This window comes from Engystomops pustulosus, chromosome 8 (genome assembly GCF_040894005.1).
Source record: "Engystomops pustulosus chromosome 8, aEngPut4.maternal, whole genome shotgun sequence".
Taxonomy (NCBI): Eukaryota; Metazoa; Chordata; class Amphibia; order Anura; family Leptodactylidae; genus Engystomops; species Engystomops pustulosus.
Window position 1 is genome coordinate 104,463,218 of NC_092418.1, and position 18,926 is coordinate 104,482,143.

The following is an 18,926-nucleotide window of genomic DNA, read 5'->3' on the forward strand; positions in this document are numbered from 1 at the left end:
ACACACACAGGAGCCGCCTACACTGAGAATCCGCCATTATTATTTTGGGCGTTTTTTGTGTTTTTTTAAGTTCACCTTAAGACAGGTATCATCGATGTGGAAGATGCGTCATGGGGCCACACACACACAGGAGCCGCCTATACTGAGGGGCCACACACACAGGAGCCACCTATACTGAGGGGCCACACACACAGGAGCCGCCTACACTGAGGAGCCACACACAGGAGCCGCCTACACTGAGGAGCCACACACAGGAGCCGCCTACACTGAGGAGCCACACACAGGAGCCGCCTACACTGAGGGGCCACACACAGGAGCCGCCTACACTGAGGAGCCACACACACACACAGGAGCCGCCTACACTGAGGAGCCACACACACAGGAGCCACCTACACTGAGGAGCCACACACACACAGGAGCCACCTACACTGAGGAGCCACACACACAGGAGCCGCCTACACTGAGGAGCCACACACACAGGAGCCGCCTACACTGAGGATCCACACACACACAGGAGCCGCCTACACTGAGGATCCACACACACACAGGAGCCGCCTACACTGAGGAGCCACACACACACAGGAGCCGCCTACACTGAGGAGCCACACACACACAGGAGCCGCCTACACTGAGGAGCCACACACACACACAGGAGCCGCCTACACTGAGGAGCCACACACACACAGGAGCCGCCTACACTGAGGAGCCACACACACACACAGGAGCCGCCTACACTGAGGAGCCACACACACACAGGAGCCGCCTACACTGAGGGGCCACGCACACACAGGAGCCGCCTACACTGAGGAGCCACACACACAGGAGCCGCCTACACTGAGGAGCCACACACACAGGAGCCGCCTACACTGAGGAGCCACACACACACAGGAGCCGCCTACACTGAGGAGCCCACACACACACACAGGAGCCACCTACACTGAGGGGCCACACACACACAGGAGCCGCCTACACTGAGGAGCCACACACACACAGGAGCCGCCTACACTGAGGAGCCACACACACACACAGGAGCCGCACACACAGGAGCCGCCTACACTGAGGAGCCACACACACACAGGAGCCGCCTACACTGAGGAGCCACACACACAGGAGCCGCCTACACTGAGGAGCCACACACACAGGAGCCGCCTACACTGAGGAGCCACACACACACACAGGAGCCACACACACACACAGGAGCCACCTACACTGAGGAGCCACACACACAGGAGCCGCCTACACTGAGGGGCCACACACACACAGGAGCCGCCTACACTGAGGAGCCACACACAGGAGCCGCCTACACTGAGGGGCCACACACACACAGGAGGCGCCTACACTGAGGAGCCACTCACACAGGAGGCGCCTACACTGAGGGGCCACACACAAACACACACAGGAGCCGCCTACACTGAGGGGCCACACAGGAGCCGCCTACACTGAGGGGCCACACAGGAGCCGGCTACACTGAGGGGCCACACACAGGAGCCGCCTACACTGAGGAGCCACACACAGGAGCCGCCTACACTGAGGGGCCACACACAGGAGCCGCCTACACTGAGGAGCCACACACACACACAGGAGCCGCCTACACTGAGGAGCCACACACACAGGAGCCGCCTACACTGAGGATCCACACACACAGGAGCCGCCTACACTGAGGATCCACACACACAGGAGCCGCCTACACTGAGGATCCACACACACACAGGAGCCGCCTACACTGAGGAGCCACACACACACAGGAGCCGCCTACACTGAGGAGCCACACACACACAGGAGCCGCCTACACTGAGGAGCCACACACACACACAGGAGCCGCCTACACTGAGGAGCCACACACACACACAGGAGCTGCCTACACTGAGGAGCCACACACACAGGAGCCACCTACACTGAGGAGCCACACACACACAGGAGCCGCCTACACTGAGGGGCCACGCACACACAGGAGCCGCCTACACTGAGGAGCCGCCTACACTGAGGAGCCACACACACAGGAGCCGCCTACACTGAGGAGCCACACACACAGGAGCCGCCTACACTGAGGAGCCACACACACACAGGAGCCGCCTACACTGAGGAGCCCACACACACACACAGGAGCCACCTACACTGAGGGGCCACACACACACAGGAGCCGCCTACACTGAGGAGCCACACACACACAGGAGCCGCCTACACTGAGGAGCCACACACACACACAGGAGCCGCCTACACTGAGGAGCCACACACACAGGAGCCGCCTACACTGAGGAGCCACACACACACAGGAGCCGCCTACACTGAGGAGCCACACACACAGGAGCCGCCTACACTGAGGAGCCACACACACAGGAGCCGCCTACACTGAGGAGCCACACACACACACAGGAGCCACCTACACTGAGGAGCCAAAAACACAGGAGCCGCCTACACTGAGGAGCCACACACACAGGAGCCGCCTACACTGAGGGGCCACACACACACAGGAGCCGCCTACACTGAGGAGCCACACACAGGAGCCGCCTACACTGAGGGGCCACACACACACAGGAGGCGCCTACACTGAGGAGCCACTCACACAGGAGGCGCCTACACTGAGGGGCCACACACAAACACACACAGGAGCCGCCTACACTGAGGGGCCACACAGGAGCCGCCTACACTGAGGGGCCTCACAGGAGCCGCCTACACTGAGGGGCCACACAGGAGCCGCCTACACTGAGGGGCCACACAGGAGCCGCCTACACTGAGGGGCCACACAGGAGCCGCCTACACTGAGGGGCCACACAGGAGCCGCCTACACTGAGGGGCCACACAGGAGCCGCCTACACTGAGGGGCCACACAGGAGCTGCCTATACTGAGGGGCCACACACAGAGGAGCCGCCTATACTGAGGAGCCACACACACACAGGAGCCGCCTACACTGAGGAGCCACACACACACAGGAGCCGCCTACACTGAGGAGCCACACACACACAGGAGCCGCCTACACTGAGGAGCCACACACACACAGGAGCCGCCTACACTGAGGAGCCACACACACACAGGAGCCGCCTACACTGAGGGGCCACACACACAGGAGCCGCCTACACTGAGGGGCCCACACACACAGAAGCCGCCTACACTGAGGATCCACACACACAGGAGCCGCCTACACTGAGGGGCCACACACACAGGAGCCACACACACACAGGAGCCGCCTACACTGAGGAGCCACACACACACACAGGAGCCGCCTACACTGAGGATCCACACACACAGGAGCCGCCTACACTGAGGAGCCACACACACACACAGGAGCCGCCTACACTGAGGGGCCACACACACACAGGAGCCGCCTACACTGAGGAGCCACACACACAGGAGCCGCATACACTGAGGAGCCACACACACACAGGAGCCGCCTACACTGAGGAGCCACACACACACAGGAGCCACACACACACAGGAGCCGCCTACACTGAGGAGCCACACACACACAGGAGCCGCCTACACTGAGGAGCCACACACACACAGGAGCCGCCTACACTGAGGAGCCACACACACACACAGGAGCCGCCTACACTGAGGAGCCACACACACACACAGGAGCCGCCTACACTGAGGAGCCACACACACAGGAGCCACCTACACTGAGGAGCCACACACACACAGGAGCCGCCTACACTGAGGGGCCACGCACACACAGGAGCCGCCTACACTGAGGAGCCCACACACACACACAGGAGCCACCTACACTGAGGGGCCACACACACACAGGAGCCGCCTACACTGAGGAGCCACACACACACAGGAGCCGCCTACACTGAGGAGCCACACACACACACAGGAGCCGCCTACACTGAGGAGCCACACACACAGGAGCCGCCTACACTGAGGAGCCACACACACACAGGAGCCGCCTACACTGAGGAGCCACACACACAGGAGCCGCCTACACTGAGGAGCCACACACACAGGAGCCGCCTACACTGAGGAGCCACACACACACACAGGAGCCACACACAAACACAGGAGCCGCCTACACTGAGGAGCCACACACACAGGAGCCGCCTACACTGAGGAGCCACACACACAGGAGCCGCCTACACTGAGGAGCCACACACAGGAGCCGCCTACACTGAGGGGCCACACACACACAGGAGGCGCCTACACTGAGGAGCCATTCACACAGGAGGCGCCTACACTGAGGAGCCACACACAGGAGCCGCCTACACTGAGGGGCCACACACACACAGGAGGCGCCTACACTGAGGAGCCACTCACACAGGAGGCGCCTACACTGAGGGGCCACACACAAACACACACAGGAGCCGCCTACACTGAGGGGCCACACAAGAGCCGCCTACACTGAGGGGCCACACAGGAGCCGCCTACACTGAGGGGCCACACAGGAGCCGCCTACACTGAGGGGCCACACAGGAGCCGCCTACACTGAGGGGCCACACAGGAGCCGCCTACACTGAGGGGCCACACAGGAGCCGCCTACACTGAGGGGCCACACAGGAGCCGCCTATACTGAGGGGCCACACACAGAGGAGCCGCCTATACTGAGGAGCCACACACACACAGGAGCCGCCTACACTGAGGAGCCACACACACACAGGAGCCGCCTACACTGAGGAGCCACACACACACAGGAGCCGCCTACACTGAGGGGCCCACACACACAGAAGCCGCCCACACTGAGGATCCACACACACAGGAGCCGCCTACACTGAGGGGCCACACACACAGGAGCCACACACACACAGGAGCCGCCTACACTGAGGAGCCACACACACACACAGGAGCCGCCTACACTGAGGATCCACACACACAGGAGCCGCCTACACTGAGGAGCCACACACACACACAGGAGCCGCCTACACTGAGGGGCCACACACACACAGGAGCCGCCTACACTGAGGAGCCACACACACAGGAGCCGCCTACACTGAGGAGCCACACACACACAGGAGCCGCCTACACTGAGGAGCCACACACACACAGGAGCCGCCTACACTGAGGAGCCACACAAACACAGGAGCCGCCTACACTGAGGAGCCACACACACACAGGAGCCGCCTACACTGAGGAGCCACACACACACAGGAGCCGCCTACACTGAGGAGCCACACACACACAGGAGCCGCCTACACTGAGGAGCCACACACACAAGAGCCGCCTACACTGAGGAGCCACACACACACAGGAGCCGCCTACACTGAGGAGCCACACACACACAGGAGCCGCCTACACTGAGGAGCCACACACACACACAGGAGCCGCCTACACTGAGGAGCCACACACACATACAGGAGCCGCCTACACTGAGGAGCCACACACACACACAGGAGCCGCCTACACTGAGGAGCCACACACACAGGAGCCGCCTACACTGAGGAGCCACACACACAGGAGCCGCCTACACTGAGGGGCCCACACACACACAGGAGCCGCCTACACTGAGGGGCCCACACACACACAGGAGCCGCCTACACTGAGGAGCCACACACACACAGGAGCCGCCTACACTGAGGAGCCACACACAGGAGCCGCCTACACTGAGGAGCCACACACAGGAGCCACCTACACTGAGGGGCCACACACACAGGAGCCGCCTACACTGAGGGGCCACACACACACAGGAGCCGCCTACACTGAGGGGCCACACACAGGAGCCGCCTACACTGAGGGGCCACACACACACAGGAGCCGCCTACACTGAGGAGCCACACACACAGGAGCCGCCTACACTGAGGAGCCACACACACAGGAGCCGCCTACACTGAGGAGCCACACACACAGGAGCCGCCTACACTGAGGAGCCACACACACAGGAGCCGCCTACACTGAGGGGCCACACACACACAGGAGGCGCCTACACTGAGGAGCCACTCACACAGGAGGCGCCTACAATGAGGGGCCACACACAAACACACACAGGAGCTGCCTACACTGAGGGGCCAAACAGGAGCTGCCTATACTGAGGGGCCACACACAGAGGAGCCGCCTACACTGAGGAGCCACACACACACAGGAGCCGCCTACACTGAGGAGCCACACACACACAGGAGCCGCCTACACTGAGTAGCCACACACACACAGGAGCCGCCTACACTGAGGAGCCACACACACACAGGAGCCGCCTACACTGAGGAGCCACACACACACAGGAGCCGCCTACACTGAGGAGCCACACACACACAGGAGCCGCCTACACTGAGGGGCCACACACACACAGGAGCCGCCTACACTGAGGGGCCACACACAGGAGCCGCCTACACTGAGGGGCCACACACACACAGTAGCCGCCTACACTGAGGAGCCACACACACACAGGAGCCACCTACACTGAGGGGCCACACACACACAGGAGCCGCCTACACTGAGGGGCCACACACACAGGAGCCGCCTATACTGAGGAGCCACACACAGGAGCCGCCTACACTGAGGAGCCACACACACACAGGAGCCGCCTACACTGAGGAGCCACACACACACAGGAGCCGCCTACACTGAGGGGCCACACACAGGAGCCGCCTACACTGAGGATCCACACACACAGGAGCCGCCTACACTGAGGAGCCACACACACACAGGAGCCGTCTACACTGAGGGGCCACACAGGAGCCGCCTATACAGAGGAGCCACACACACAGGAGCCGCCTACACTGAGGAACCACACACACAGGAGCCGCCTACACTGAGGAGCCACACACACACAGGAGCCGCCTACACTGAGGGGCCACGCACACACAGGAGCCGCCTACACTGAGGGGCCACGCACACACAGGAGCCGCCTACACTGAGAAGCCACACACACACAGGAGCCGCCTACACTGAGGAGCCACACACACAGGAGCCGCCTACACTGAGGGGCCCACACACACAGAAGCCGTCTACACTGAGGAGCCACACACACAAGAGCCGCCTACACTGAGGAGCCCCACACACACACAGGAGCCGCCTACACTGAGGAGCCACACACACACAGGAGCCGCCTACACTGAGGAGCCACACACACAAGAGCCGCCTACACTGAGGAGCCCCACACACACATAGGAGCCGCCTACACTGAGGGGCCACACACACACAGGAGCCGCCTACACTGAGGAGCCACACACACACAGGAGCCGTCTATACTGAGGAGCCACACACACACACACAGGAGCCGCCTACACTGAGGAGCCACACACACAGGAGCCGCCTACACTGAGGGGCCCAAACACACAGAAGCCGCCTACACTGAGGAGCCACACACACACAGGAGCCGCCTACACTGAGGAGCCACACACACAGGAGCCGCCTACACTGAGGAGCCACACACACACAGGAGCCGCCTACACTGAGGAGCCACACACACACACAGGAGCCGCCTACACTGAGGAGCCACACACACACAGGAGCCGCCTACACTGAGGAGCCACACACACACACAGGAGCCGCCTACACTGAGGAGCCACACACACAGGAGCCGCCTACACTGAGGAGCCACACACACACACAGGAGCCGCCTACACTGAGGAGCCACACACACAGGAGCCGCCTACACTGAGGAGCCACACACACAGGAGCCGCCTACACTGAGGAGCCACACACACACACAGGAGCCACACACACACACAGGAGCCGCCTACACTGAGGAGCCACACACACAGGAGCCGCCTACACTGAGGGGCCACACACACACAGGAGCCGCCTACACTGAGGAGCCACACACAGGAGCCGCCTACACTGAGGGGCCACACACACACAGGAGGCGCCTACACTGAGGAGCCACTCACACGGGAGGCGCCTACACTGAGGGGCCACACACAAACACACACAGGAGCCGCCTACACTGAGGGGCCACACAGGAGCCGCCTACACTGAGGGGCTACACAGGAGCCGCCTACACTGAGGGGCCACACAGGAGCCGCCTACACTGAGGGGCCACACAGGAGCCGCCTACACTGAGGGGCCACACAGGAGCCGCCTACACTGAGGGGCCACACAGGAGCTGCCTACACTGAGGGGCCACACAGGAGCTGCCTATACTGAGGGGCCACACACAGAGGTGCCGCCTATACTGAGGAGCCACACACACACAGGAGCCGCCTGCACTGAGGAGCCACACACACACAGGAGCCGCCTACACTGAGGAGCCACACACACACAGGAGCCGCCTACACTGAGGAGCCACACACACACAGGAGCCGCCTACACTGAGGAGCCACACACACAGGAGCCGCCTACACTGAGGGGCCCACACACACAGAAGCCGCCTACACTGAGGATCCACACACACAGGAGCCGCCTACACTGAGGGGCCACACACACAGGAGCCACACACACACAGGAGCCGCCTACACTGAGGAGCCACACACACACACAGGAGCCGCCTACACTGAGGATCCACACACACAGGAGCCGCCTACACTGAGGAGCCACACACACACACAGGAGCCGCCTACACTGAGGGGCCACACACACACAGGAGCCGCCTACACTGAGGAGCCACACACACAGGAGCCGCCTACACTGAGGAGCCACACACACACAGGAGCCGCCTACACTGAGGAGCCACACACACACAGGAGCCGCCTACACTGAGGAGCCACACACACACAGGAGCTGCCTACACTGAGGAGCCACACAAACACAGGAGCCGCCTACACTGAGGAGCCACACACACACAGGAGCCGCCTACACTGAGGAGCCACACACACACAGGAGCCGCCTACACTGAGGAGCCACACACACACAGGAGCCGCCTACACTGAGGAGCCACACACACAAGAGCCGCCTACACTGAGGAGCCACACACACACAGGAGCCGCCTACACTGAGGAGCCACACACACACAGGAGCCGCCTACACTGAGGAGCCACACACACACACAGGAGCCGCCTACACTGAGGAGCCACACACACACACAGGAGCCGCCTACACTGAGGAGCCACACACACACACAGGAGCCGCCTACACTGAGGAGCCACACACACAGGAGCCGCCTACACTGAGGAGCCACACACACAGGAGCCGCCTACACTGAGGGGCCCACACACACACAGGAGCCGCCTACACTGAGGGGCCCACACACACACAGGAGCCGCCTACACTGAGGAGCCACACACACACAGAAGCCGCCTACACTGAGGAGCCACACACAGGAGCCGCCTACACTGAGGAGCCACACACAGGAGCCACCTACACTGAGGGGCCACACACACACAGGAGCCGCCTACACTGAGGGGCCACACACACACAGGAGCCGCCTACACTGAGGGGCCACACACACACAGGAGCCGCCTACACTGAGGGGCCACACACACACAGGAGCCGCCTACACTGAGGAGCCACACACACAGGAGCCGCCTACACTGAGGAGCCACAGACACAGGAGCCGCCTACACTGAGGAGCCACACACACAGGAGCCGCCTACACTGAGGAGCCACACACACAGGAGCCGCCTACACTGAGGGGCCACACACACACAGGAGGCGCCTACACTGAGGAGCCACTCACACAGGAGGCGCCTACAATGAGGGGCCACACACAAACACACACAGGAGCTGCCTACACTGAGGGGCCACACAGGAGCTGCCTATACTGAGGGGCCACACACAGAGGAGCCGCCTACACTGAGGAGCCACACACACACAGGAGCCGCCTACACTGAGGAGCCACACACACACAGGAGCCGCCTACACTGAGGAGCCACACACACACAGGAGCCGCCTACACTGAGGAGCCACACACACACAGGAGCCGCCTACACTGAGGAGCCACACACACACAGGAGCCGCCTACACTGAGGAGCCACACACACAGGAGCCGCCTACACTGAGGAGCCACACACACAGGAGCCACCTACACTGAGGGGCCACACACACACAGGAGCCGCCTACACTGAGGGGCCACACACACACAGGAGCCGCCTACACTGAGGGGCCACACACAGGAGCCGCCTACACTGAGGGGCCACACACACACAGTAGCCGCCTACACTGAGGAGCCACACACACACAGGAGCCGCCTACACTGAGGGGCCACACACACACAGGAGCCGCCTACACTGAGGGGCCACACACACAGGAGCCGCCTATACTGAGGAGCCACACACAGGAGCCGCCTACACTGAGGAGCCACACACACACAGGAGCCGCCTACACTGAGGAGCCACACACACACAGGAGCCGCCTACACTGAGGGGCCACACACAGGAGCCGCCTACACTGAGGATCCACACACACAGGAGCCGCCTACACTGAGGAGCCACACACACACAGGAGCCGTCTACACTGAGGGGCCACACAGGAGCCGCCTATACAGAGGAGCCACACACACAGGAGCCGCCTACACTGAGGAACCACACACACACACAGGAGCCGCCTACACTGAGGAGCCACACACACACAGGAGCCGCCTACACTGAGGGGCCACGCACACACAGGAGCCGCCTACACTGAGGAGCCACACACACACAGGAGCCGCCTACACTGAGGAGCCACACACACAGGAACCACCTACACTGAGGGGCCCACACACACAGAAGCCGCCTACACTGAGGAGCCACACACACAAGAGCCGCCTACACTGAGGAGCCCCACACACACACAGGAGCCGCCTACACTGAGGAGCCACACACACACAGGAGCCGCCTACACTGAGGAGCCACACACACAAGAGCCGCCTACACTGAGGAGCCCCACACACACATAGGAGCCGCCTACACTGAGGGGCCACACACACACAGGAGCCGCCTACACTGAGGAGCCACACACACACAGGAGCCGTCTATACTGAGGAGCCACACACACACACACAGGAGCCGCCTACACTGAGGAGCCACACACACACAGGAGCCGCCTACACTGAGGAGCCACACACACACAGGAGCCGCCTACACTGAGGAGCCACACGCACACAGGAGCCGCCTACACTGAGGAGCCACACACACACAGGAGCCGCCTACACTGAGGAGCCACACACACACACAGGAGCCGCCTACACTGAGGAGCCACACACACAGGAGCCGCCTACACTGAGGGGCCCACACACACAGAAGCCGCCTACACTGAGGAGCCACACACACAGGAGCCGCCTACACTGAGGAGCCACACACACAGGAGCCGCCTTCACTGAGGAGCCACACACACACACAGGAGCCGCCTACACTGAGGAGCCACACAGACACAGGAGCCGCCTACACTGAGGAGCCACACACACAAGAGCCGCCTACACTGAGGAGCCCCACACACACACAGGAGCCGCCTACACTGAGGGGCCACACACACACAGGAGCCGCCTACACTGAGGAGCCCCACACACACACAGGAGCCGCCTACACTGAGGGGCCACACACACACAGGAGCCGCCTACACTGAGGGGCCACACACACACAGGAGCCGCCTACACTGAGGAGCCACACACACACAGGAGCCGTCTATACTGAGGAGCCACACACACACACACAGGAGCCGCCTACACTGAGGAGCCACACACACAGGAGCCGCCTACACTGAGGAGCCACACACAGGAGCCACCTACACTGAGGGACCACACACACACAGGAGCCGCCTACACTTAGGGGCCACACACAGGAGCCGCCTACACTGAGGAGCCACACACACAGGAGCCGCCTACACTGAGGAGCCACACACACAGGAGCCGCCTACACTGAGGAGCCACCTACACTGAGGGGCCACACACACACAGGAGCCGCCTACACTGAGGGGCCACACACACACAGGAGCCGCCTACACTGAGGGGCCACACACAGGAGCCGCCTACACTGAGGGGCCACACACACACAGGAGCCGCCTACACTGAGGGGCCATACACACACAGGAGCCGCCTACACTGAGGGGCCACACACACACACACACACGCCGCTTACTACATATAGATTATACACCACCACTAGGGGGAGATCACTACATACAGATTATACACCACCACTAGGGGGAGCTCACTACATACAGATTATACACCACAACTACGGGGAGGTCACTACATACAGATTATACACCACCACTAGGGGGTGATCACTATATACAGATTATACACCACCACTAGGAGGAGATCACTACATACAGATTATACACCACCACTAGGAGGAGCTCACTACATACAGATTATACACCACCACTAGGGGGAGATCACGTCATACACATTATACACCACCACTAGGGGGAGATCACTACATACAGATTATACACCACCACTAGGGGGAGATCACTACATACAGATTATACACCACCACTAGGGAGATCACTACATACAGATTATACACCACCACTAGGGGGAGCTCACTACATACAGATTATACACCACCACTAGGGGGAGCTCACTACATACAGATCATACACCACCACTAGGGGGAGATCACTACATACAGATTATACACCACCAATAGGGGGAGATCACTACATACAGATTATACACCACCACTAGGGGGAGATCACTACATACAGATTATACACAACCACTAGGGAGATCACTACATACAGATTATACACCACCACTAGGGGGAGCTCACTACATACAGATTATACACCACCACTAGGGGGAGCTCACTACATACAGATTATACATCACCACTAGGGGGAGATCACTACATACAGATTATACACCACCACTAGGGAGATCACTACATACAGATTATACACCACCACTAGGGGGAGCTCACTACATACAGATTATACACCACCACTAGGGGGAGCTCACTACATACAGATCATACACCACCACTAGGAGGAGATCACTACATACAGATTATACACCACCACTAGGGGGAGATCACTACATACATATTATACACCACCACTAGGGGGAGCTCACTACATACAGATTATACACCACCACTAGGGGGAGCTCACTACATACAGATTATACACCACCACTAGGGGGAGCTCACTACATACAGATTATACACCACCACTAGGGGGAGCTCACTACATACAGATTATACACCACCACTAGGGGGAGCTCACTACATACAGATTGTACAGTGGATTTCTTTAATTAGTAAGTAGATGTAATGCATCTGGTGGAGATGATGTGAGTTGCCGATGTGTTTGTGTGTCATGTACATGTACTGTAGGGTTTGGTTCCTCTGGTTTGTGCTCACACAGTGGTGTATAGAGGTAAATGTGTTGTTGCTCAGGGACTGAGACGTCTTCTTGTCTTTGTTATGATTGCTTCCTCCTCAGTGATTGCTCCTCGATGGATGATAATGAGCTCAGTCTTCGCTCTCGCCCTCCGCCTCATCTACACCCAGTTTTCCAGTTGTTTTTGAGTTAGTTGAGTGAGATGTGACTTTTCTCTAGTCATTTATCTGTGTCTGTATTTGAAGTGACTGCTCCTCACGTCCCGACCCTACAGGTCTTTGTAGATTGTGGCGGCAGGTGCTGTGAGGAGAAGAAATCCTGCAGCACAATAAGCAGAGATGAGAGGCAACATTGTATCGGCGGAGCACTCAGAAGACCCGGCTCATCATGTTCTGTCAGTGAGGGAAGATGAAAGCGAGGAGGACGGCGGCTGCAAGTGGGGAGTCTGCGGAGCGGGAAGAGGGGTCAGGGGGCGACTGTGCGAGGGAAGGATAAAAGCTGCATAGGTCCTCGGCGGCTACTGCCGCTCAGAAGTATAGGGGGCGGAGCTTATAGAAGATTGACGAGGCGGGAGCCATCACAGAGATCCGTCACAGTGTCACACCTTTCATCTGAAACGCAATTTAAAGAACGAAGGAGGACTCCTCTGGCTCTCTGCATCCAGTTTTATGTACTGTACTTGGAGAGATGTGTAATCAGACCTCACACTACTGTGCTCGGTGCTCTCTGCAGCCAGTGTTATGTATTGTCCCTGGAGAGATGTGTAATCAGACCTCACACTGCTGTGCTCTGTGCTCTCTGCAGCCAGTTTTATGTACTGTACTTGGAGAGATGTGTAATCAGACCTCACACTGCTGTGCTCTGTGCTCTCTGCAGCCAGTGTTATGTATTGTCCCTGGAGAGATGTGTAATCAGACCTCACAGTGCTGTGCTCTGTGCTTTCTGCAGTCAGTGTTATGTATTGTCCCTGGAGAGATGTGTAATGAGACCTCACACTGATGGACTCTTTGCTCTCTGCAGCCATTGTTATGTACAGGAGAGATGTTTAATCAGACCTCACACTTCTGTGCTCTTTGCAGCTAGTGTTGGGTATTTCCCCTGGAGAGATGTGTAATTAGACCTCACACTGCTGTGTTCTGTGCTCTCTGCAGCCAGTGTTATGTATTGTCCCTGGAGAGATGTGTAATCAGACCTCCCACTGCTGTGTTCTGTGCTCTCTGCAGCCAGTGTTATGTGCTGTCCTTGGAGAGATGTGTAATGAGACCTCACACTGCTGTGCTCTGTGCAGCCAATGTTATGCATTGTACCTAGAGTGATGTATAATGAGACCTCACACTGCTGTGCTCTTTGCAGTAGTGTGAAGTATTGCCCCTGGAGAGATGTGTAATTATACCTCACACTGCTGTGCTCTTTGCAGACAGTATTGCAGGGGCAATTAGGTATTGCCCCTGCAGAGAAGTGTAATCAGTGTAACCCCTTCACGCTCTGCAATGGATATATCCGCCACGGAGCTATGAAGGGTGTATGAAGAGGGCTCACGCATATCGCAGCAAAGACCCATCGCTAACACCCGCGGTCGGTGCTTGCACCGATCGCGGGTGTTAACCTGTTGTTTGCTGGCGACACTTAAAATGCGGAGGCGCATGGGCGATCGGACCATCTAGGGTTAATGTATCCTAAATGGTCAAAGAAAAAAATTAATAAAATATTAAAAGTTCAAATCACCCCCCTTTCTCTAGAACTGATATAAAACATAATAAACAGTAAAAAATCACAGACACATTAGGTATCGCCGCGTCCAAAAATGCCCGATCTATCAAAATATAAAACCGGTTACGACGGCGAACTGCGGAACGGGAAATGGCACCCAAATGTCTGAAACGTGACTTCTACACCTTTATACATGAAGTAAAAAATTATCAAAACGTCGCACAGTCCTCAAAATGGTAGCAATGTAAACGTTGGCTCATTTCACAAAAAATGACCCCACCCCCAGCTCCGTACCCCAAAGTATAAAAAAGTTATTAGCGTCAGAAGATGGCAATTTTCTTTTCTTTTTTTGTACACATTTGTTTAATTTTTGAAAATGTATTAAAACTCCATAAATTTGGTATCGCCGCGATCGTCCCGAACCAAAGAATCAAGTAGAGCTGTTATTTGCAGCTAAGAGTGAAAGTCATAAAACCTGAGCCCACAAGAACGTGACGGTTTTTTTTTTAAATTTTTCCACATTTGGATTTTTTTTCCAGCTTCCCACTACATGGCAGAGAAATAATAAATAACATCACGGGAAAGTAAAAGTTATGGATTTTTGAAGATGTAGAGCGAGAAATGAGCGAAAATACCCTGCGTCCTTAAGGGGTTAATATCAAGGATCCATTGCAACCTTTGGGTATGTTGTTAGTAGCAGCAGGACTGTAAAATGGATTTATATTATGTAATTGTTGCTTGTGTAAGTGTACTGGGTGTGTCCTCACACTGCTGTGCTCTCAGATCTGAGCTGTTGTAATAATTTCGTACAGCAGCAGTAAGAGAATTGAGCGTCTTGGGTCAGTCCTCACATTGTCCTCTCTGCTTCTTTCAGTGCAGGTGTTTCCCGGTTTCCAGCTTCTGGTTACATTCACTGACAGCAAGTAAAGATCTTGATGCTACTGAGTAAGGAACATATGGAACTTCTGTGATATCCCCTGCTTCCTCCTCACACACAGCTCTGCTGCTCCTCTTCATCACCTTCTTACTCACATTCTGTCAATCATTCAGGTATCACCCAGCTTTCCTAGTGTCCTGACTGGGAAGTCTGCATGAAGGATGCGTTTCTGCAATCAGGAAAAGACGGGTGAGGTTCAGATCCCTGTCCTCCTCCGCTCCCCCAGGCTCCTCACATTTTTCTGCATTGCTTTATGAGTTGTCAGATTTGCCTTTCTGGTGTCAGGAGAAGTTGGGTGGTAACGCTACCAGAACTGTCATTAGGAGTCCTTATTGTCCCGGAAATTAGTGAGTAGATGTGAGTGCAGGTTCTGACTGAGGGCACTGGAGGGCGCTGCTGCACCACTAACATAGCTGATACCTGCTGCTGACCTGAGAGCAGCCACAGCCGGTGTCTGAGGGGCCACATAGAGCACAGGAGGGCAGTGCACATCACTTTTGTTTGCCCCATGGGCTCGTGGTATAAGAGGAGGTATGGAAGAGTTTGGGGGTCAAATCTGTGGGAGTGTGGACAGGGAAGGTCTGCTGAGTCCCCCCATCACTGAGCTGCAGCAGCCGTTGACACGTGAGGATGCACTTCCCTGCAGTGATCACAGAGCAGGCAGAAATAATCAACTGCAGAAAGTTGATTAAACCATGAAGGGACATTTACCAATCAATCAGTGTCACTGTGGGGGCCATTGCTGTGTACTGACTGCCTGCACTGGGCCAGACTATCTATATCACTGCGGGGGCCACTGCTGTGTACTGACTGCCTGCACTGGGTCAGTCCATCTATATCACTGTGGGGGCCACTGCTGTGTACTGACTGCCTGCACTGGGACAGACCATCTATATAACTGTGGGGGCCACTGCTGTGGACTGCCTGCACTGGGCCAGACCTTCTATATCACTGCGGGGGCCACTGCTGTGTACCGACTGTCTTCACTGGGCCAGACCATCTATATCACTATGGGGGCCACTGCTGTGTACTGACTGCCTGCACTGGGCCAGACCATCTAAATAACTGGAAGCGCCACTGCTGTGTACTGATTGAATGCACTGGTCCAGCCCATCTATATAACCGCGGGGTCCACTGCTGTGTACTGACTGCCTGCACTGGGCCAGACCATCTATATCACTGCGGGGGCCACTGCTATGTACTGACTGCCCGCACTGGGTCTAGTGATATTTATCTGCTTTTGTTATTTGCATTTCGGTAAGTTGAGATCTGATGTAGTAAAAATCATAAATCTACCTAGAGGTATAATTCCATGATCTGCAATCTGAGGAATCTGTCTGGATTAGGGGGATGTCCGGTGTATTCTGCGGGATGTAATCTGCTGCAAGGATTAGAGGGTGTCAGCGTCATTATTACACCATTGTGGCTGCCATCATTACTACATGTGTGATCAATGAGCAGCAGCTGGAAAGTGACTGCATTGTGCCCCACAGCTGTCACTCCATCAATCCAAACCACTGCCGATGGAAAGAGCAGTCCCCCATACTACAACCCCCATCATCCTCCTTCTTCACCACACACCATGTTTTTTTACCCTTCAATCTCTTCCTACTCTGTCTTCATCTTTACTTTATCCTCCATGCTAATTTTTTTATTTTCTTCTCTTCCGTCCTTCTCGTCTATCCTCCCCCCTTCTCATCGGTCTACATTTTTCTCTTCCGTCCTCCGTCCTTCTAGTCTATGCTCCCGCCTCCTCTTCCTTCCTTTGTCCTTCTAGTCTATCCTCCCTCTTTCTCTTCTGTCCTCCGTCCTTCAAGCCTATCCTCCCACCTTATCTTCCGTCCTTCGTCCCTCTAGTCTATCCTCCCTCCTTCTCTTATGTCCTCCGTCCTTCCTGTCCGTCGACCGTCCTACTTAGCCTACCTCTTTCCTCTCTCCTCCCTGTCCGTGGTCTTCCCTCCTCTCTGTTGGTCCGTTTTCTGTCCGTCTTCCATCCTTTTTGGCTTACCCCTTTCTCCTTGCCTGTCCTCGGTCCTCTCTCCAACTTGTCAGTCCTCCATTCTTCTTGTCTGTTTTTCTCGTCCATCCTCCATCCTTCTTGTCTCCCTTCCATATTGCTTGTCCATCCTCCATCCTTCTTGTCTCCCTTCCATATTGCTTGTCCATCCTCCATCCTTCTTGTCTCCCTTCCATATTGCTTGTCCATCCTCCATCCTCCTTGTCTCCCTTCCATATTGCTTGTCTATCCTCCATCCTTCTTGTCTCCCTTCCATATTGCTTGTCCATCCTCCATCCTTCTTGTCTCCCTTCCATATTGCTTGTCCATCCTCCATCCTTCTTGTCTGTCCTTTTCGTCTCTTTTTCATTTTTCTTGTCTGTTTTTCTCGTCAGTCCTCCATCCTCCTTGTCTGTCCTTCTTGTCCGTCCTCTATCCTCCTTGTCTGTCTTTCTCGACTTTCCTTCTTGTTCTCTATAGTTCTTGTCTGTTCTTCATTATTATATTTCCTGTCCTTTTATTTTTTTCTCTCCTTCCTTGGGTCTTTTCATCACTGTATTCTTCTTCTTCTTCCCCCTTTTCCTTCTCAATCTTTCTCATCTTTTCCTCCCTCTTCTTCTTCCTTTCCCTCTTCTCATTTTCATTCTCCCTCGTGTCCACCACCTTTTTCCTTCCTTTGCGCCTTCTTCTGCCAGTTTCTTGCAGACATGCCTAGATTACTATCACTCTCCTCTCCACCATGGACCAGTAATTGGTAGTGTAGAATACAGAGACTCGAAAGCAAAGCACAATTACTCCTCAAAGTGCAGGTTTGCGGGGTGAGTGCGTCTTTTGAGAAGAGTTAATCATACTGTAAGTAATTAGTTCTTTATTACAGGCCTTGTGCTGCTTAATGTGCGCTCGCTGGGTGCAGGGAACGGGTTGGGTTACGAGTAGCAGGCAGTTTCTGTGTGTATGCAGGTGTCTGTAGCATCACTAACTCTACACTACTGTCCTGAGACTATTGACATCTTGGGCTGCATCCTCGCCTCACACTTAGTGTGTGGTCCTAAATTCATGTGTATTTTAATTAGTAAATCTCTCCCATAATATCACTCCTGTCATCCCCGGCTCCTCAGATCCTAGTCCAATCTTATTATCATTCTATATATGACTCCCATCATCACTGAGCGACAAGCTCAGAATCAAATCTCCCTACACACACATTGGGGCTTATT

The 18,926-nt window shown here is 56.3% G+C and overlaps 1 protein-coding gene across 2 annotated transcripts in view; it reads left to right on the forward strand.

Moving 5' to 3' along the window:
• Window positions 1-15,696: 15,696 nt before the first annotated feature.
• KALRN (kalirin RhoGEF kinase) overlaps window positions 15,697-18,926 on the forward strand; it is a 191,847-nt gene continuing 188,617 nt past the window's right edge. Inside the window, exon 1 of one of the 2 annotated variants that reach the window (XM_072122115.1) lies at window positions 15,697-15,721. In XM_072122115.1, coding sequence (XP_071978216.1) covers window positions 15,712-15,721 — 10 coding nt within the window. In that variant the 5' untranslated portion in view covers window positions 15,697-15,711. Of the gene's footprint in view, window positions 15,722-15,757; window positions 15,903-18,926 lie in introns of those variants that run through there. The other variant, XM_072122114.1, reaches the window with a different exon arrangement.